This window comes from Myiozetetes cayanensis, unplaced genomic scaffold, assembly GCF_022539395.1.
Source record: "Myiozetetes cayanensis isolate MyiCay16 unplaced genomic scaffold, myiCay2020 scf3, whole genome shotgun sequence".
NCBI classification, from domain to species: domain Eukaryota; kingdom Metazoa; phylum Chordata; class Aves; order Passeriformes; family Tyrannidae; genus Myiozetetes; species Myiozetetes cayanensis.
The window spans coordinates 55,313,466-55,335,742 of record NW_026087521.1 but is presented as its reverse complement, the minus strand read 5'-3'; the positions used below and the strand labels follow the sequence as shown (position 1 = coordinate 55,335,742).

The 22,277-nt window shown below is 40.3% G+C and overlaps 1 protein-coding gene across 1 annotated transcript in view; it reads left to right on the top strand.

The window, feature by feature from the left end:
* STAB2 (stabilin 2) overlaps positions 1–22,277 on the top strand; it is an 82,708-nt gene that overhangs the window by 9,658 nt on the left and 50,773 nt on the right. The window contains 15 exon segments of the mRNA XM_050324963.1: positions 2,013–2,108; positions 2,417–2,542; positions 4,480–4,676; positions 5,690–5,823; positions 10,667–10,800; positions 12,559–12,641; positions 13,291–13,440; positions 14,737–14,880; positions 15,619–15,681; positions 15,773–15,892; positions 16,509–16,562; positions 17,263–17,343; positions 18,277–18,429; positions 20,659–20,721; positions 21,483–21,566. Of these exon segments, the coding sequence (XP_050180920.1) occupies positions 2,013–2,108; positions 2,417–2,542; positions 4,480–4,676; positions 5,690–5,823; positions 10,667–10,800; positions 12,559–12,641; positions 13,291–13,440; positions 14,737–14,880; positions 15,619–15,681; positions 15,773–15,892; positions 16,509–16,562; positions 17,263–17,343; positions 18,277–18,429; positions 20,659–20,721; positions 21,483–21,566 (1,682 nt within the window).

Below are 22,277 nucleotides of genomic sequence, written 5' to 3'. Positions count from 1 at the left end.
TGCATTTGTTTGATCTAAATACAGGAGGTTGTTATGGTGTTTAAAATATTGGATGAGAATATATCAAATTCATAATATGCCATGGCTTACAGTGTTTTGGTAGATTTTCAAGCATACCTGCAAACTGAATCAAATCTGTATTAAGGCATGCAATACTCATGTGGTATTTAAATCAGTATATCTAACTCAAAAAAAAGGCCATTTTTAATCAGGCCAAAATCTTTCTAGCCTAGTGTACCATATTGGAGGTCAATAGTTTATACCTAGGAAAAGAGTAGTAGCACCCAGAGACTGTCTCTGAATCCAGCTTACTTTTGCTCTTCACTCTAACCTGTACCAAGGAGCTCCACCATTCTGTCAAATGTATAAAAAAGGGTGGGTTTGATTTAGTTTTGGGTTTTGACTGGTTGATGATTTCATTGATTAGCCATACTTCTATCAGGAGAAGTGGACAATGAGGTAGGGATCAAAACTACGCGTATCTTTTACAATGTATATGTATCACAATTATATATTTATATAACATTTTCCCAGTCTTACCTTTTTCTTAATGATCTCTAGTATTTTATTTACCTTTCTGACCCTTGCTGAAAATTAAACTGACAAACTACGAAACTGCCTGAAAAAAAAATTTAAAACTGTCTCATTCTCAAGTGGTAATAGTTCTTAGTTTATCTCTAAGTAAAACTCCCTTTCTCCCCTCAAGATCTACATAATGTTACTTCTAAAGAGTTACAAATGGTCTCAATTTAAATAATCCGTGTTCGCCTTTCTACGCTAATCCTACACCACTGCTGACTCAAAGGCCCATTTTCCACCAGCTGTCCACTGGATGACAGTGTTGATACACAGAAATGTAACAGACACAACGTTTTCATGAAGATAGGGTACTTGAATGAATTCAGTATCATACATGTAATTACTTGCCAAGAAGCTACTAGAGGATTCAACTGCATATTAATTTAAGCAACACTTTACACTTCGACTTTCAGATATTTGAGCTCCTCCGAGTTTTCTAGAATAAATAAAATACAAAGAGTGTTTCATTTGTGGCTAACTGCTTTTCACTAATACCTTAGATATACCTAATTCCTGGTTTTTATATTATGAGTACAAACATAGGTAAGAAGTTAATTATTAAGTAGTGCAGGTGACTTGCATAAACACAGGATATATTTTTAAGGGGAAAAGGATGTGCTACATCACTGCAACTTAAACATGGAGTCACCAGTACAACTCTGTACATCTTATAGCTTTTCCAAGTGTAACTGTAAGTAGCCTTTTTAAAAAGCATCATTACCACAATTCAAACAGTTATAACTAGTAAGCTTTTTGAGTATACTTAAGGCTTCAAAAAACACTTACAGCAGAGTTCCATACTTGCCTGGACTCTGAATGCAGAAGCTTGTGTGCTTACTGGCACAGGGTTTATAACTAGGATATAACCAGAAATGACAGAGCACAGGAAAAGGAAAGAAGCCTGAGATCTACCCTGTGATTAATTATGCTTTTAACTAAATAAATTCTGTTTAGGGATGGGGAAAAAAAAAGTCACAAAGCTCATCTCTTCTTGAGGTGTTTGAGAGACACCAATAGAACTGAAGCAAAATCAATCAATTTGTTAACAGTTATAAAACTGTCTATACTGTCTATATTACATGTTATATCTCATTTTGGCTCCAGACTGTAAATCAAATTTTGCAAGTTTTATGACGTTAGCAACTAATCAATTTGGTGTTTATAGTGTGTGTCCTGTGAAGATTTTCAGATCCTGGGCCATTAAGAACCTTCAAAAATTAGTATTTTTGAATTTTTTTGCACATATTTACTGATATGTGCAATTGCAAATACTGCTCTTCTCATTAATGGAAGCCTAGAAATTCAGGCACTCGGGTCAAAGCTAGCTTTGGCCGAAGTTATTGGCCAGTACCCTATTTGCTGTGAGTAAGCACTAACAATGCCTTTCTGAAAACCATTATTATTCAGTAAAGCAAATCCATTTCTCCATATAGTTTGTGCCTGTGTTCATGGAGTATGCAACAGTGGAATTACAGGGGATGGAAGATGCACTTGCTTCTCTGGATATAAAGGGCTCATCTGCGATCAGCGTAAGTAGATTTTTTTCCTATGCAAGATAGATTCAGCATCTCTGATACAGTTAGGATTGGTAAGGACAAATGTGAAATCAGTTTCAGGTTAGACACACAAGAGCAACCAAACATACACCAAACCTCCAACCCTGTGTGTGAGCTCCCATAACCATTCATCACCACTTCAGTCGCCAGAAAAAAATGATGACAGCAGTGGGATCGATGGTGCCTGAATCAGGCACACTTTGAAATGGTTTGCTGCAGAATGCAATGCCTCCCGACATAGTGCACAACCACAGTTTAACCTATCACCCTCTGTCCCTCAGCAATAGCTGAATGTGAGGCCTTGCAGTGCCCTGCAAACTCCAGATGTACTGCCTCAGGTGAGGACGGAAGGCGACTGGAATGCACGTGTCTGCCCAACTACCATGGGGACAGCAGACGATGTGAACGTGAGTAATTTTCGTGTCTACCCAGTTCTTTGAATACAACATCATTAGCATTATAGTTCAGATATAGGGAATGTGGTTTTGAGCCAAACCTCACACTCTAATTTTTCGTGGGTTCACATCCCAAGCACAAACTAGACTCCTTCAGAATCACATCCATCCAATTACTAACAAGTTTCAGTCCATGAAACCAGACTAAAGGTAGGAAACCCCCTGAAATACAGAGGGTGCATACCACATCATCAGTGCTTACAAATCTACTCCTGTCATATCTCTCTGCTTGCTAAAGTTCAGCCTCACAGCTTTCTTCCATAATAATCAACACCAGGGACCAAGGACTCATATTTACTGAACATCCATCATGTAGCAGGTCAGCTCCATCACTAAGCATAAACTCTACAGACAAGTAAGGCTCACTTTAGCTTTCCTATTTTTCATGAAACAAAGGTAATAGTATCTCAGCTAGAGGTGAGTCTTTGTAGACTCCTCAACTTGCCATTGAATGCTCAAATTTACTGTATCACAAGAGCCCAGATTTTCCTTTCTCTACTTACATTACATCTTACAGAACCAGCTCTTCATTCTAGACCAATTGCAATGAAGAAAATTGCTTCATCTGTTGCTGGAAGCACTATTTAGTAAATGTTGGCTTGGATCAGGCCACAAATGCAATGCTTCTTATTCTGTCTGGGAATACTTGTATTCACTCCTCTTGGTCCTAACTACAGTATCATCCTCTCTGCATAGGCTCAAACACCATCCAAGAGCAAGATATCAGCAGGTCATTCCTCAGGCAATGTGAGCTTCTTCTAGTAGGCAGCACAGACAAGTAAGACACAAAGAAAATGCAGAAACTAGCAGAGAAGCAGGATGTTAGTATCCCTCCCTCTCTTGGGGTCTATATTGATGCAGCCTGCATGGATGCTGATCCTCTGTCCCAGTGCCTTTAGATAAGTGGTTTAAGACAGTGTCTTTTATATTTGACTGACTGGGAAGCAGAGATCAAACAGCTCCTCCAGAGCATCTAAGTATTTAAGTGAGGATAGTGGTGGCTGTTTCAGGCTCAGCTTGGAGATGGCATTACTTATGCTTGATTTTGAGCATGTGAATATGTTTGTGTGTGTGATTTCACATTGGAACAGAAGAGAAGGCTTGAAAAAAATGAAGTTGAGCATTGCCAACTCTCTCAGTCCCAGCTGAGAGGTAAGAAAGGGAAGAGAAGAGTGGAAAACAGTGAGAAGAAACACTTTTTAAGTGAGCCCATGGCCTGCCATCTTCTAGCTACAATGTATGCCTAACCAAAACCTAAACTGATCACGAATGTGCACAAAGATGCTCTCCAAGCACTGCTTGATTTTGAAAAGGAACAATGCCATTGCCTCGAAAAAATGGTTCATGGAAATAACTAATGATCTTCTAGTACGGTCCTGAAAATAGAGCAGTGTTGAAGACTCAACTAAAGTACTTGCTGGCCAGTTTTCCATATAGCTGAACTGATGACATTATGTTGTTTAATTACCGGAAAGAAAACAGTGAAGGCCTATTGTATTGAGAAATATTTTCCAACTGATCTAACATGTGCTTAAAGCTTGTACAGACCTCGTACCACCTATCTGACCTTCTCTAGTTGAAATCCAACAGCGAACAAGGAAATAGTTGTGATATTTTAATGAGCATGTTACAGGTTTTAATCTGTTTATAACCCAATTTGCCAAGTTAAGAGATCATTTCTGTTCAGAAGCAAACAGTTGGTTGCTATGTTAGCATAAACACATTCCTCCCTTCTGCCTTCATGCCGCCACCGTACTTTGGACTTGGCTGTTATGAAAAGTTTAGTCTACTCAGGCTTTGTTTGGCATAGAGGTGCCCTGGTAAGTCCTTGTCTTTGCTTTGAGAACTTGGGGCATTAATTCATTTACCTCACTTCTTTTTTTCCCAAGCTATCAACCCATGCTCCAAAGAGGTCTGCAATCCCAATGCCGACTGCGTTTACCTCGGACCAAATCAGCACAAATGTACCTGTCGAGGAGGTTACAGAGGGGATGGTCAGATTTGCTTACCCGTAGACCCTTGCCAAGCAGCACATGGGAACTGCCCTGCACAGTCCACCATTTGCATCTATGATGGTCCAGGAAAGGTCAGTGTTAAATGAGGGCTGCAGATGTTTCCTATGGTAACTGCCTAAGAAGAAATAATGCTTTGTCTCCAAAAAGGAGCCATGCAGGTGTGGAAACAGATCTCAAGGAGGTCAAACTCTACTCATGGATTTGGCATAAGCCAAACTGACCAGGAGTGAGTCCCTTTAGCTCCCTTTTCAGTGCATATATATCATGTTTCCCCTCTGAAAATGGGAATGGCAATGGTGTTGGATTTTTTCTAAGAGTGTTTTGGCTCCAATTTGCCTCCCCAAAATGGAGGCATTGAAATGAATCTTCTCCCTGCTAAAGTTTGTCTCTCTGACCACAGAGGGCTTATAGGACTAGTAGGCTGCTTGTACTACAGATACATGGCTGAAGCTAGTTTATTTAGGAAAGAAGTAATCTGGGTCTTTCAGGACAACCAACGAACAGTATTTTATGTAGACTGTACACATTATTCACAACGTTGAGAACTGGCTCAGATTTGGGTGTGTAAAACTCACACCATCAAAAAAGCAAGACCTGCTTGGAAACCCTGAAGAGCCTAAAAGGGACTCAATCACTCAGGGTTGTTTTGCAGTTCATGTGCATGTCTTGATGAGCTGCACATAGCTGACACTCACAGGCTGGTGTGTACAACAGCAGTGATGATACACCTAACTTGTTAATGGTATGCTTGGGTGCTCATTTTGGGAAGCAGAGGGCTGTGGGTGTGAACAGTGGTTAAAAAATTGACCTAGCCACAGTGATTTTAAATGTTCTCTGGCCAGAAAAGTGAATCTGCAGGGCTTTATCTGAAGAAAATTTATATGGGAGCCAGTAGTTTTCTGGAGTGGATAAAACCTGGAAAGGAGCTGTATAAAGATCAGTAAACTTTATATTTGAATTTGAACTCACCAGATGATTAACTAAGGCTCACTGACTTCAAACTCTAATTCCAGAAATTGTGCTGAAAACCACAATTTGTGCATGGCTAAATTTTTTTCTCCCCTCTCGCATCCTTCTGATTTAGTCCCACTGTGAATGCAAGAAACATTATACAAACTTTGTACCTGGGAAAGGATGCAGCATGGTGGACATCTGTGAAACAAACAACACCTGCCATAAAAGAGCTAAATGCTTAACAGTTGCACCAGGACAGATTACGTGAGTCTTTTTGCTTTTTAAAGTTTCACACAGTTTCTCCCTCCTCTCCCAGTAATGGGCTGCTAAAACAAATCCAGTGGATGAACACCTCCTGAAGTTATCATTAATGGTTTCTTTATCAAGGGCAAATCACAAGATTTAATGGTGTTAGGGTCAGCCAATTAACACAGTGTTAGATTTCATCAGATCACTTGGTAATACCTATTAAGTTTTATTTTTATAACACTCAGAGGTTATTTCTACACTAGTAAATAAAAAGGATCAAAACCTCTTTTCTCTTCCCGAGGGCAAGCAGCATGGTCTGTCTTACAGCTAAAGTCTCTACCAAAACAGAGTAGCTGCCTCTTGGCAGCAGTCCCTGGCACATGCTATCCCTTCGACTGTGCCTGAGCACTGCTTGGGAAAATGCTGCTTGGTGTGGGCCAGAAACATGCCAGGCAGCATGCTGAAAATTAATAATGGCCAGTCTTCACGAGCGAAGATCCGGGGAAGGTCTTTCCACCTTCCAGCCTGCGCATTGGATTTTTTTTTTTAGGTGAGACACAGTGTGCGCGGAACTGAGCCCACCCTTTAATCCTAAGGTTCATCTGCCGGGACCAAGCGAGCTTGGACGGTGGCAGCGAGGTCCTTAGGACGTAGGTGGGTTGCCTTTAAGGGCTAACGAGCCCCACCTGCCCGGGAGTGGCCCTGACCGGGAATCGAACCCGGGTCTCCGCGGTGATAGCGCAGCGCCTTTACCCCCTAGACCACCAGGGGCTCCGCTGAAAATTAATCAGCATTAATTATCATGGAACAGTGCTGGAGCCCTGCCTCTTTTTAGTATACTAATACAGATACAACTAGGGAATCTGACCCCCATGTTGTGAAAGCAGCACCAAATTCAGAAGATTCCTCAAAACTTTGAGTCAAGCAGGTCAGAAACCACAAAACTTCTGGTGGAGTTTGTTTTCCTGTACAGAAGTATGCTACACAGATGTTAGGAAGAAATTCAAATTTTAACACTAAACTTAACAAAGCTCTCTTAAACCACAGAATTTGGCTTACAGGTTTCCATAGGCCAGTGATGGCAAGAACTGGGTATAAAAAGCTATTCCTGAAATGTTTGTTTTCTGGAGCTGAGAGTTTGAATACAAAAGACTAGACAGGCCAATAATTGTAAGTTAGGAATAAATTATCATATAGATCTGTAGACAGAAAACATTCACTCAGGAGAGTATTTTTATTACCAGTTCTTGTGTCATGAAGGAGCTTTCTCTTGCAGTGTAATATCTACCTCACTTTTACATAACCTATTGAGCATTTCAAGAAAATTTATCTAGAATATCCCCCAGTTCAGTTCTAGACCGTAGTATGCTACTCAAACTGCTTAGTGTGTACTTACACTATACTTAGAGTACTTAAGTTGAAAATTTAAAATAAAATTCCACATCACACAAATTAGGAGCCTTTTTTCCCCTAATTAACCACTGTTTCACAGTTGCAACATAATTTTCAAAAGCTGAGGAAGTTTTGAGAATTTTAGAATGGGAAAATGAAAAATGTATGAATGGGGATGGAAAAAAATAATCCAAATGCTTTGCACATCATTCATTCAATGACACTTAATGGCAAAAACAAGTACAGAAGAAAAGAGAGGGATTCAAATCAAACTAAAGCTATCTATTTGGCAAATAAATAAATAAATAAATTGAAACTGTATTGAATAGTTTCCAGCTCAGGAAAATCCATTTATGAAAGAGGAACTTTACAAAGAAAAACACTGATTGGTAATTGTGGGCACAATGCATTAATTCTAATAAGTGACAGACTGCATTTTGGCTACATCCCAGATTTTAAATGTGTTTGGGAGGGCTTTTTTATTGTTGGTTTTTTTTTTCCTTCTTCTAAAACACAAAACTGGAATAGAGGCCACAAAATTACATTGCCTCCTTTCTGTTGCTTTGCATTTTGATTTTATTAAGGATACAGTTGTGTTATTAACTTCGCCAATATCAACAGTTCTGCTTACTCTGTAATCAAATGATTTGGACAGGAATAAATCTCTCATACAGGTAAAGATGTAAAAAGACCAGTGTTTAATTTGTGAATATAACACAGCAACCTCCTGGAAAAATCATAACTGCCTCTGTTTTATGATCTCATATAGATCTTTCCTAAGTGATTGCTGATACTTTTCTATAGCACTGCTTCAGCACAATAATCATGTTTAGCCTTGCCCAGAAGCTACGAAGCTTCAACCAGTGCAGAATTACACTGGACATTAGGTTATGGCCTCTCTGGTTTCCAAGGAGAAATACCTTTCCATCGGTTAAACTCTATTATTTTCTTTTTTGATCCCACTCTTATTTTTACTCTATGTCTTCAACATAGAAATTAGTAGCTTCATAAACCAAAACTCTATTATAGAGGTTTGTTAAAATGGACTCAAAGCTGATGTTTCCTCTATAGTGAGATAAAAGTTTTCTTCCCCCTTCTCCAAGTAAGCTGAAATAGTGATAGTTCCCACCTTTTTCATTCCCACCTATACTGTCTGTGCAGCATACCATGAAAACATCAAACAGCTAAGCTCAGGTAGTCCAGCAGAGTTTGGTGTAAAGGTGCTTCTCTTTAGAGCCTCACAGGCCATACACCATGCAACCAAAGCAAAACCTGTAAAGCCACGTGGGCTGTGAATTGCAAAGGAGTTCCTCCTGCCACACAGAGTAAATTATTTCATCAGATAAATTACTTCATCAGAAGGGGTGAGGGAACAGTCAGGTTGAAGGGTTCAATTCCATGTAATAGATGCTAACCTGTAACTTCTGGATGCTTTCCTTCAGCATACAAATCCAAACTACATTACTTGGATGCCCAATCAGTTATAAGCAATATTGTCCTCAGAAGGGAAGTTTCAAACTATGTAGGTATTTCTGCAGTTCACTGTGCCCCTGGAAATGATAGCCAAAAAAAAATTACTCTGTTTAATCACCTACATCCCTATGAACATCTGATGAAAAAGAGAAGAGAGCTTTATTTTGAAACCTTAATCTGATTTGAGCAATATTACAAGGGTAGTTCCTTTTTTCTACTAAACTATTTCTCAGCTACTATGAAGCCTCAGGTTTCTTATTTTCTGTTCAGAAGCAGTTGTCTACATCAATGCAACAATGGTTACCCCACCAGAATAAAGGGAACACACGCTCCTCTATCCTACCCCTAAATCTTCCATCTGGGCTCCACAGTCATACTATCTCTGCCTTTTCTTAAAAAGAAAAGGGTGCACCATCAGAATCGCATTCTAAAAATTTAAGATGCTCTTAGAGCATCTTAACAGCTCTTTTTACCCCAGAATCAGAAAGAATCAAAGCTTGAGCCTCTTGGCCCAAAATCCAGCACCCCTCTGAGACACTCTGCAGCTCCTCGGATTGCAGGGACTGGGGAGGTTTTCAAATACTGTTGCTATCTCTAGAGATTCAGCTACAGCAGAGAACACATGTGCCAAAAACAGGAGAGGGTTCAGCAGCAGGTTGATACTGCTGTGGGGCAGATGTGAGTGGCAGATGTGTGTTTCTAACAACCAGCACATGCAAATGATTAGGCCATTAGTTATATAAAGAATATTTTTTGCTCACATGAAGTTCCTCCTCTAGTGATGCCATTAGAAAAAATATCCAGAGAGATGAATCATTATGGATAGGGCTTATATGAATACTGAACACACTGCAGAATTAATTAGGAAAGGCACAATTAAAAGCCAATGTTTGACAACACATACCATATATCTGTTTAGCTTCCTAAATATAGTTAGGGGTTTTTTCTGGGTGTGTGTTGACGTGTGCCTGCTTTAATTTTAGCACGGAGGATGAGTAAATGACTGAGGTGACAGCTCTAATCGGTCTCCCAAGTGCAGGCAAGGAGGGGCTGATTTCCTGAAGACTGTAACAGAAAGAACTCAGATTGGCAAAACCAGCAGGTGCCAATGGCCCCTCACAATCAAGAGGCTTGAAGAGTCCAGATGTTTTAGAAAGTATTAACCACCTCTCCTGGTGAACAGTCAGGCTGACACAAGGTCAAGGCCCACCCAACCAGCACCTAATAGCAAGCATATGTCAATCACATTGACAACCAACAGTTTCTTCCCCACCTCTCTCATGAAGCTGAGGTCTTTCATGGCCACAGTATTTCAGTTCCATAAAGAGTGTTCACTTCCCTTACAGGACAGAAAATGTAAGGCTGATGCTTGTGGTGGTTCTTTCATAAGTTTCCTTTACAGTTTGTCTTGACTGCAACACACTACTTTAAATGCAGTGAACATTGAGCCCATCTCAAGGCATTGCCTGCCCATTTCTAGAGCACTGCAACCCAGATCAGTTTTAGATATCGGTAGTACTGGGTCAGGCATTCTTCCCTGTTATCTCTCACAGGCTGGAATCCCCATGGGACAGCCAGGCTGTTACAAGTGAGATGCTATTTCCAGTACAGAGACAGCAACAACACAAAGTATACCTCTAAAAAAGTATGAGACTCCGTGCCTCAACAGCTTCAAGGAAAAGAAAGATAATGTTAAAAGTACAAGTATTCATACCCAAAATGGTTGCATTTCTTAAAGAACAGGGTAACAAGGGTGTTCAAAGGCGTCCTGCAAGATAGGCACCCCTCCCTCCTGGCCTAGCTGACAGGAGTACATCATATCAGGCAAGAAGCCATCAGGCTGCCCTGCACAGTGTCATACTTCACAGCATACAGAAGCAAAATGCATTGGTGCTCCCTGAAAGTGTCTTCAGAGAAGCAATACACTTGGCATCAGTTTATTATGACACTACAAGGCCTCAGCCCACAGCTAAAGTTTACAATCTCTTCATAGGTGTACATGCCAGGGGGGCTCCGTGGGGAATGGGTTTGTGTGCTATGGAAACATCATGGAGCGCCTCCAAGACCTGAATGCAGAAGTGGGAGGACGGTGGCAAGGCAAGCTGACATCCATCCTATCGCTTCTGGGTAAGTCACCATACACGAGCAGAGGCAGCTTCTGCACAGGGGATTGATCTTGCCCTGCCTTCCCCAAAACCCCCTGCCACAGGAAGGTGCCACAAACAGCACGGCACAGTGTACATGTGACTCACTGCAAAGTCCCCCAAACCATCTAAAGCTGCTTTGCTCATCATGCCACACAGTGTGCGAGAACTTCCAAGCAAAAACGCTAAACTTGTTTCCACAACCCCTCACACATCAATTAATATCACCAATGGATTTTGCCCTGTAGTGTAATAAGTGGGATCATCCCACTTCTTCCCTGCCCCCCACTGATTTGGACAATTGAGATTAGATCTAGAACAACACACAGTAGTCCACCAAAAACAGTCATTCCCAGCTGGGTCTCTTGTCCTGTCACTAGCCAGCAGCAGCATTGCTTTAACCATGAAAGAGGCCAGAGGCAAGATGATGGGACTAATCCCATCCATTGTTTCCATCATCCTTAGGACCCCCAGCAGAGCACGTCAGACGTAGCTGGGTGGTCTCCACATTCCAAACTGCCTAAAGAGGTGAGATGGAGCCCCTGCCAGGGCTCACAGCTTCCAGTTGTTCATAGTTTCTGCAGTCACCTTGTGAACAGCCTAATTGTCTTCATCATGTTCTGTTTCATGGTCAAAAATCTGAGCTATGAACAAACACTGCTAAAACTGAGCTGGATCTTTGAGTTAAACTTGTAAATACGGGAAAAAAAAAATCTTCTGTTTAATAGAATTTGCTCAGTCCTTTTCACAGAGCCCAGCAATTAAAACAAAGAGTATTAATTCCTGAACAGAAGGGAATGAGAATTGCCCATAGCTGGCCAAGGACAAAACCTGGCAGTGACCTTCACATTCAGCACTGAAGACCAATATCCATTGCATCAGCACTGAGAGCTCAGCTGCAGTTTCTTTGTGCATTTCTCCTTATATTTTGAAAAGTGCCCAATGTGTTGAGTACCAGCATTTGTTAACAATCCAGCTTTTATGTTCTTTGGTTAAGTTTTGGACATAAATATGCTGTATGGTTTACTAGCCAGAAGCTACAAAGACACATTAACCACACAGGTTATCTTACATTACATTCACTCCACACTGGTGTCTTTCAAAGTCTAAGAATATACAGATGATTTGTAAGACAGCCTATTAATTTTGAGATAAAAAATATTTACAGTCATTACAGGTGTGTTCTAAGTTCTGATTTTATACCTCTAGAAAAATAGCTGAATATTAGAAATATTTAATGCTTTCAACTGTAGAACCAGAGGCCTCATGCTGCTATCTTGGACACAGGAAAAGCCTCTGGGTAGTAAATGAACTCTAACTTTCAGTTCATCAGTTTTGATTACCAGTTTTGTGCTTGCTGATATTTACACTACCAGCAGGTTATCAGTAGTATATCCCTAACCCTGTGGAGACTGAATTGATTTAAAGCAAAAGGCTGTCTTCCTGTAAGGACACATCTCCAAAGAAACTGATGATTTCATGTTCAATACCCCTGCCTCCATGCCACAGAAGCATTCTGAATGTTCTGCCTCATCCTGTGTCAAATATGCAGCAGCACCCAGATCTCACATCCCATCTGTCTCTCATCTTTTAGCAACTTGGGCTTCAGAATCTTAAATTAACATTTAATAACCACAGATAATGTTCTTGCTTATTCTGCCATCACATACTTTGCATAGTCCCTTTGTCCAATGAGCTTTTCAATACGCATTTAAACTTTTTTATTTCCTCTTCTCATAAGAAAATACCTATGAATGGCAGCTGAGCACTCTGGGACCATTTACTGTGCTTGTACCAACAAACAAGGGGCTCAAAGGTACAAATGTAAGTAGCAAGGTAAGGGGATTTACATTAGGGGGAATTTGGCCCCTTCAGAAATCTCTCATCTGTGTTGTGTTTTGATTGAAAAGATACAGAAGAACTGTTTGCTCTAGTACATTTCTGGGCACATTTATATCTAGGGGCCAGAGATTGTATTGTTCCTATTTGAAAGAAAAACTAAATCATTTGGTGAGTTAGGGTAGAACGCTGTCATACTTCAAATTTTGGACTGTCTTATATGTCTATGATCAAAGTCTTTTCACTTGTTTGAGACAGGGGCTGAATTAAGGTCTGAATTGCCAGTAGGGAGGCCTACAGGTCACCTTTTACATAAGGGGGATAAAAAATTAATAACTTTAGTGAGAAAAAAGAAGGAGAGACTGATATGTAAGTAGTCAGCATCCATTACCTTCCCCTGACATCAGGACAATTGTGGAGACACTTACTGCTTATGCAGGGACATAAGGGTGTAATGTGAGCTGAACTGAAACCAAAAGAAGTCTCTATTCACACTCCATCACCTGACTTCAGAGGAAAATATATAATTTCAGAATGTAACAGCTGGAGAGGACAAAAAAGCATTCACCTTGACTTTTTTTCTTTATGAAGCCTACATTGAAATATATCTTTGTTCCTGTCTTTGCTTTTCTAGATAAAGGATCTTCTGAATAATAAACAGAAAGCCCAGTACTTCGTTAAACTCCATGTTATTGCTGGTCAACTTAACACAAGTAGCTTGAATAATACTAGTGTAATATATACTTTGACTGGCAAGTCAGGAGAGATATCAAAGGGAGAAAAGGTAAGTGGCCTTTCAGCCTACCACAGCAAGAGCACTGCTCTCTGTTCCCTCTACAAGGAGTAGGAAAGTTCTCTCTGCAGTGAGACATCAGGTGGATTACAACTGCTGGATTATGAAAAACCACAGCTGTGGCCATGCATTACAAGGAGTTCAAGCACAACTTGAAACCTCACTGGCATCAAAGATCCCACTAAAACCAAAGGAAACAAAAATTGCCTTGAGACATGTCTCACTGCTGAGTGACATAGCCGACTAAGACAGGCTGCTCTAAAACTGTTTGCTAAAATGAAGTCATCTTAAATTTGCAGGCATGACCAAAGAGGGGGGTGAGGGAGGGAGAGGAGGAGGAGCATTAAGAAAGCCTAGGTGAAAGAAGAGGTGGCACGGGGAGGGAGAAGCCCAGTGTTTATGCTGGAAACCTGTGTATACTGTTCACATGGAGCAAGCTCTGCACTGCAGATCCCACCTCCCACTGACCATCAGCAGCCTTTGAATGATGCAGGAAATAGAAGTCTTCAGCATAAATAAGATGCACATGGCAATTGACCATGAAAAATGAGTTCATCGTTAGCCCAGCTTATCTGATGTCAGTAAATATCAGGTCAGTCTGATATCACAGTTTAAAAAATTTGTTCTCTACAGATAATATACTAGATTTTATAATCTAGAATTATTGTTCTTGGCCCATGAAGTGTTCCTTAATGGCTTGGTCATACGTTTGAAATCAAATATTTCTCATGTTTTGCAATAGATCAGTGGCATCTGAGAAGAGAGATCTGTTTTTTGTCTTCAGTGAGTACACACTCCATTTGTAACAGGGAAATACCGTTGCTGTCTGAGTCCTGTTTTTTTCCTGCAGGTTTCAGCACAGTGCAGAATCAGCAATATTTTATTGTTTTAAATATGCGTATAATATAAGGAAATGGGTTGTAGTCCCCTGAAATTACAAGAGCTGACCTTTTCAGTGCAATGACACTTTAAACCATTTCCTGGCAGATTTTTATTAGTAGCAGTCATCAGAGCCTTTCAGGTACACTGCTTTCACCACAGGACCTGTCCGTGTTTCTCTTCTGAACCATGCCGTTCTGGAACAAATAGAACATGATCCTGATCCAAAGACAAAGGATTTCTTTCCATTTCCTTGAAAAGCATTGGAAGCAGTCTTTAGCCTCCCCAGATTTAAATTGCTCAGGTGTTGGCAATGTAATGGGATCTTAGACTATATTCAACATGTGTACTCACTCTGTTGTCATTTCATAATAAAGAATTCATTATCAATTGCCTGGCTTCTTTCAGGATAATCAATTAAGAATAAGAATCCAAGGAGGAAGGAGAAAGGGGAAACTTTTGCAGGGAAATATTATTGCTTCCAATGGAATTTTGCACATTATTGACAAAGCCATGGATAACGTGGAGCCAACATTTGAAAGCAGCAAAGAGGTGAGTAATAAGTTACATACATACAATGTCAAACTTCCTCTTAAAATAGTTTCACATTGATTGAAGGCAAAGGAGGATGACTGACAGCAACTAAACAAACTCTACTGAGCCATCGTGCATCAGCTCAGAGAAGCAACATTCAGAGTGAAAGGTAATGACACAGTTTCCACAGCAAACAGACATGTGCTCTTCTGCCAAGCTACTCCATGGAGGATTTGGGCTCACTGCATTTGAATGGTTCTATGGAAAACCAGTTTTGGCAGTTATGATCAGTGAATTTCACTGAACAGTGTACTAAAAGAAGGGATATCTGAACAGATATCAGGCAAGACTTGTATTTAAAGTTGCTATTCCTCCCCCCAAAAGGCTAATATTATAAACCTGGTGATTTTGGATGCTTTGGGGTTTCTGGTGCCCTGCTTATCATGCTTACTTAAAAGTTCACTTCTTTATATGGTGGTTTTGTAAATATTTTATTCCTCCACCCTTTCACACTGGGAATGAAGAGATAATAGCTTTTTCCCCATACACATATAGTTTTTTTCTGTGACAACGACTAACTATATTCCACCACAGCACCAAGACAAGCCATTTCCAGGCACCACCAGACACCCAAACAAAAAGGAAACCAAAATGTATTCAATCTGTAACAACTGCGACTCGCACAGTAACTCAAGAAGTGTCTCATAAGAACTGGCATTTATTCCACATCCTCAACTAAAACTAATCTTATTTCAGGAAACCATAATGTCAGTACTTCAACATAAAGCAAGATACAGCCAATTTACATCTTTGATAGAGGTAAGGATATAGAAAAGTGATTATATAAAGCTATTTCAGGTGTTATTCAATATTAATATGTCATTTCACTTTCATTTTTAAACCAAAACAGAAAACTGGCCTGGGAATGGATTTACAGCAGGACAACAGGCCTTACACAGTCTTTGTTCCAAGTAATGAGGCTTTGAGTAATATGAAAGCTGAGGCTCTGGATTACCTGCTTTCTGCAGAGGTATAATCTTTCTATGATTCAAATCTTTCTCAGATAGGAGATGCATACATATGTAGTCCAGTTCTCATCTAAACTAATCTACTATGACCAAGTTTTAAAGCCATCTCTAACAATTTAAAGACCAAGACAACACCTAGAGAGGAAGGGGATTGATTTGGGGTCTCCCATCACATATAGGGACAATGATCCTCCATACTATGACCCCAGTTCTCTGCTCTTGCCCAGCCAGCCACATGGCAAAGCCCCCAAACCCTCTCCTAGAAGATGCTACCCTTGGTGAGAACAGTCAAGGGGAGCAGATGCCATAAGGGCCCTAACTGCAAGGGAGGCACTGCTGGTGGGTTTCCAGGAGGTGGATATTGGTGTCCTGTCCCCTGGACACCTCCTGCCTCTCCCAACACACGTGCAAGTCGTGGAAGGCCCATATCAAAATCACAGGTAGGAGTGAGGATATGGAATGCCAGGATGCATGCCACAAGCTGAACACCACCGCTGACAAGGGGTTTCTGGTGCACCTGCCAGTGGTGCTGTTCTCTTCACTATGGCCTCTCAACGGGTCAGGTTGTGTTTCTGTGACTCCACTTGGGCTAAAACAGCTTCTTTTCTGCATTGTCAGGGCTCATGGAAGCTGCTGGAGCTCGTCCGATACCACATTGTCTCCAATACTGAGGTGAGTGCAGCTGCTTTACTGACCCAGAGTGTCAGAGCAAGAACCTCTGTCGGGGGTATTGTCAGGACTGCAGGCACAAGTAGCAGGAAAAGTGCTTACTGCCATCAAAAACAGGCTCTCTGTGAACCTATTCTGATAGTCTTCTGTTTCTCAGAAAGAGCTGGTTTTGTCACACTCTAAGCAAGCCCCCTGTTTTTCCCAAGGGGGAAGTTCATCCTCACCCCAGTCACTGTGGTGGGGGAGGAAAGAAAGGACTGCATTTTTACTGAAAGGTCCCACTCGCAGCATCTGAGGTGGAGGCCACTCCCAGTGCACATTGGAATCAGAGGGAACAGAGGCTTGAGATCCTCTCATGCAAGTGTACCTTCATGGGATACCTGCACCACCATTTCTACAGTGGTCTGTGGATGCAAACAGGGCTATTTTCAGGGAGAAGTGTTAACTCTACTTAGACTGGTTGCTATAATTAGAAGAAAAATTAATTTGAGTGCCAAGCTCTTCACATGCAGCAACCAGCAAGCTCAATCATAATTTAATGACATTAACTTTGTTATACAAGCAGATTAGTCAATGCAAGGCTGCCCACATTGATAAAAGGGTCATTTTCTCACTCCAAAGAAGGTCTTTCTTATGAAATCTGTCTAGATTTGGAAAAAGTAATATTATTACATTTCTTACAACCCATTTATATTCATTTCAGCTCGAGGTTGCCAGCCTTGTCTCAATAGAGCACATCAGAAGCCTGGCAAAGCAGTTCATTTACTTTAACAGGACCAGCACTGTAAGTCACAGCTTTCACCTGTGAATGACTCGCTCTGATCGAGACAACTGTTCACATGCAGGGGAATTAAGAAAAAGGGGGAAAGAGGGACATTAGCAGAGGAATTTCTTTCTACCATGTGGCAGTTTTTGACTTGCCATTCCCACCTGCTGCTATCAGTAGTAATATAAAGGATGCAGAGGAAATGACTGGTATATCAGGACAGCATGCAGGGGTTTTTCGTTATGATTAGCCCCAGTCTAGTTTTTAAAAAATTTAAATTCTACTTTAAATATTTTAAATCATTCTGTTATATGTTTCAGTTACTTTAAACACTTCTCAGTGCACACAAAGATATTCTTTAATTCTCTTTACTATTATAGTTTCTGGTTCTGATGTACATGGTGAACACATTTTTAAAGGTGAAAATTTATCAGTACTTTTGCAAAACCAAACTGATCTGTTATATTAGCTTCCTTCTGTCCTGGAGTAGAGATGCACCTATGAAAATTCTTGTGAAGGCAGAGCAGTTGCAGGAATAAATGCAGAAAGAATACTTTTTTTTTTCCCCCTCTCATGTAAATTTACATAGATCCCGGATTCTCTCACTTTCCCCCTCCTCCTTTGCCAGAGACAATACTAAAATGTGCTGAAGTCCACTAAAATCAGTGCCTGAAGTCATCAGTAATCTTCTCATTTTGGCCAGTCTATTAGTAACCAGTTCCACAGACTGATAGGGTATATTCATAGTAAAATTTTCAATACCTCTGCTGTAGATCAACACTCAAGAAAATGTACAATATATGTGTTCTTCAAACAAAAACAAAAATAAAAAAATTAGATAGCCAATTAAAAAAAAAAGGCATGAATAGAATGTAATTTAATTTTATTAAATTATCAGAAATTGAGGAGCTATTAACATTTTGTTATTAATCATATTTCATTGTTTCATAGGGACAAGTCTTGGTGAGCGGAGAAAAAATGGAAGAAACAGATATTGTTGTAAAAAATGGTCGCATTTATACTCTTGAGGGCGTTCTTATCCCACCCACAATTGTTCCAATTCTACCACATCGGTGTGATGAGACAAGAAGTCAAGTCACAAAGGTAAGAGAATCATGATGAATTGGTAGCTCTTAACTGTTCCATACAAGGCACTCCAGCTTCCTCTTTGCTAGCTTTCTTTGATATTATCCATTTAAAAGGGGTATGTTTGGAAATTAATATATCAATGACATGCAGCCACCAGGCTAGCAGTACTACACAGATGCAAATTATTTGTAAACAGGGAACTCATATGAACATATTCTACACCATTTCAAAAAATCTAGTTGTTGCAGTAGCCCCTTGTAATATGTTGTCTCTCCAATCCAACTCTGTCCTCCAGTTCCTGAATTCCATTTGTGCATACAAGTACGTGGAATCAGTGTCAAGTTATCAGGGAAACTACTCCAGATCAATATTTTCACTTCTACTAAATATGGAGGGAAAGGAGACAGAAAGTTCAAATATTAACACAATAATTATTTTTATATCTAAGTACTAGGAATGTGTTGTTTTCAGAAGCCAAAATTTCCCTAGCTCTGCTTTCTTCAGAAACAAAATTTTTTCATATTTGAAGGGTGGATTTTGACATGTTAGATAACACAGTACAGGCCTTTATTTGGTAACAGATATTATTTCTAGTAAGAGAACAGAACATCAGACCAAGCTCTTCGCTTGCAGTGAGCATGGCTCCAGTGAGCTCTTACTGGACCATGTTCAAGCACATATCTGGGCCAGTAACAGTTCCGGTACAAAAGGAAAATATTTACTGGCTTAACTTACAACAGTCCAGAACCACAGCCTTTGAAAGAGGTTCCCAACAGTGCTGGACAGCATCAAAATGTAATGAAGAAAACACTGGCAGTAACAATCTATTCCCTCTGGCAGTAAGTACAAAGTGCTGCATGTGCAACATAATCATAAACCAGGCAGAGTTCCAAGCAGCAATCTCTGATACAAAAAGCAATCCCCACCCAGAAAACTTCAGTAATCTGAATTCCTTACCAAAAAACTACTTAAAAATTAAGTTCACCATCAATCAACCCTAAAGTAACACTGAGGAAAAAAATATATTTAAAGACAAAACAAACAGTCACAAAAAATATTTCCAAAACTCAAGTTAGGCACTCCTGTCAGCTTGGAAAGTTTCATGCATAGTTTAAGATACAACCACTTATTTAAGGCTTTAAGCAGAACACTGCTTTGGCAGTTCTTACTTTGCACAAAGCGGTTTCATCACTCAGAACACAGGAGTAACACCACCTCAGAAATACTACTTGTATTTAAAGAGTTAAAAGGCACAAACCTTGTAGGAACCAGTAGGTATACACACAAGAACTTCACATCCCTAAAGATGAAACTGTTAGGCTAAAGCATCCGTATCCATCTAACTATACCCAAGCTCTAAAAGCTTCACCCAAACCTAACTGAAGGACAGCAGTGCTTATTCTTAATGTCACAAAGAGCACAGAAGGAACAACAGGTCCACCAGTACCTGCCTGATGTGTGGACTGTGGCCAATTTTGATGACCTCATACAAGGTGCTCTGAGCAATGAAGTAGTAGCTGACCCCAGCTTTCTTTCTGCTCTACCTCCTCCCAGAGGTCATGGCCCCCACGGCAGATTTTACAGAGGAGAATATATGTCTGTGCTTCAATTACTTCAGTGCAAGGATAGTATCTTAATGTAACACTGAAAATAGGCAGATCTGGCCTTGCATGGAAGTGCAGACACTTTTATCTGTCCTTCATTGTGTCGTGGCAGAAGAGAGAGACAGGACACCTATCCTCAGCAAAAGGACAGGGCAGGTACACATCAGTGGTTGAGGCCATTCCAGGTGGAGAAAGGGTGTAAATAGGTGACAACAAGTGGCACTTAGCAGCAGGGAGAATAACAGTAACAGAGGGAAACATTTTCCACAGCAATCAACCAGACTGTCAATTGCACTAGACTCTCAAACAATATTAGTTCATTTGTTGTACTCAGTTGAGTAAAGGACACAAGTGTATTCATGTCCCTGTGTTCCTCTTGAGAAAGCTTCACATCTTTAAAAGAAGGGAGCAGAGGAAGGACAAATGGAGATTGAAAGGGGAAGGTGGAAATGAACAACCACTCCACAAAAGTCAGAGACAGCAGATACAACCCTGATGCTGCTTTTTGGATCCAGAATCATGCTTAAAAGTCATAGAACAGATATTCCTAAAGTTTACAGGTGTGTATCATCCATAAGTATGCATCTCAGCAGTTGGTATAATGCCTTTTCAAATTACTGTCCTTATTGTTTCCATCTAGGGTATCTGTGCAGGTTGTTTATCACATTCCCTGGCTCCCTGTCCACAGGATTCAAAGCCCATCGTAAGTGGCATTTCCTGGCAGATTCACCAGTTGTACAAAACGCATGGAGGAAAGGCATCCCCATATGTTGATTACTGCTCTTCCAATATAGAGATCAAAAGAACCAGATATGAATACAGGAGACTGAATAAAATACAAATATAGACGGTACTTTAATCTCTTTTTGGCAATGACAGAATCATCAGGTAATTCTAGCATTATTTTGTTTGCTGTTGCAAGACCCCTGTATACTTCACAGAAGCTCTGACTTGTTTCTCAGGTGAAGTAAGTTCTATTTCAGCAGAAGAGAGAGGTGAGGAATGAGAATCACTATGATGATGCTTTGAGAATAAGCAAACTGGATATGTTTAAAATAGGCCTCACACCTGTTAAAAATTTCCTTTTGATTAATCTTCCTCCCTGAAGTAACAGTCTGCAGACACAGATTCAGGAAGGACTGAAAATCTTCCATCTACTTTGCATCTAAGAGATGCAAATCTGGCTGCATGTTTCTCCACATACAAAATTCAAGTCTAGCTACTACAGGAATTTTATTCCCCATGTTATAAAAAATTCACAGGTAGTAGTCCTGTAAGTCCATATCCAGTAACAATAAAAAAAGTTCATATTAGGAAAAATATATAATTTAATAAAATTAAAAAAAAAATCCTAGCAGGGTGCTTTCTGTTCTCAGGTTAAATTATGTGGTGATATTAAGACTGTATCACAGAATGTTATGTTGCTTAGAAATAACTAATGCTTCCATTTTGTGCATTTTCCAGCCTTTCTCAAAACGGAGGTGTGTTATTGAACGCCCAACCTTTCAAAAAATCGGCTGTGCTAGAGACTGCAATATAACAATAAAGGTATAGAGTTATGGTTCCTTAAGGAAAGGTTCCTTTTCCAAAATATTGCCTTATACATTCTGAGCTTTCCTTTTGGAGTTGAGAGGTGTTTGGAGATGTCCGTGTAGCTTCCATTCACTTCTGTACAACAGGCTGAGAGGAGCTACTGTAAATCTTAGAGCTAAATATCATGCAAATTCCAGAGACATTATTGACAACAACACCCTCATACTCTGCTGGAGTTTTCAGATAGGGCTCCAAGCCCAGATGCGTTTGTTGCCCCATGCAGCTTCCCCCATGAAGAACAGAACATCTGGGTCTCTCCTGATCGCAGCCACTCCTGTCCCAGGACTTCACATCATGTTGGATAACAATGAATGGGAAACACTCCTGAGAACTGTGCTCGGACTACTGCTTGACGAGTCTAGTTCTCACAGAATTCATTAGCCTCTTAGAAGTACTTACACCTTTCTGGCTCCTGGGGCTCCTAAATAAGTTTCTGCACTTCGTGAGTGCCACTTAGTAACAAGCAGATAAGTCTACAAAGTGTAAGCTTTGAAAGCCTTTTGCTAATTCCTATTTCCCTTCAATCACACACATAAATGAGGCTTTTTTCTAATGCACTTTCTGTGCTCTTGATAAATAAACAGACCAAGCAGCCAATTCATGAATAAAATAGAAGATGCAGTTGAAAAAGCCATTTAGGGCTGTGTGGTGGCTAAATCCCACACT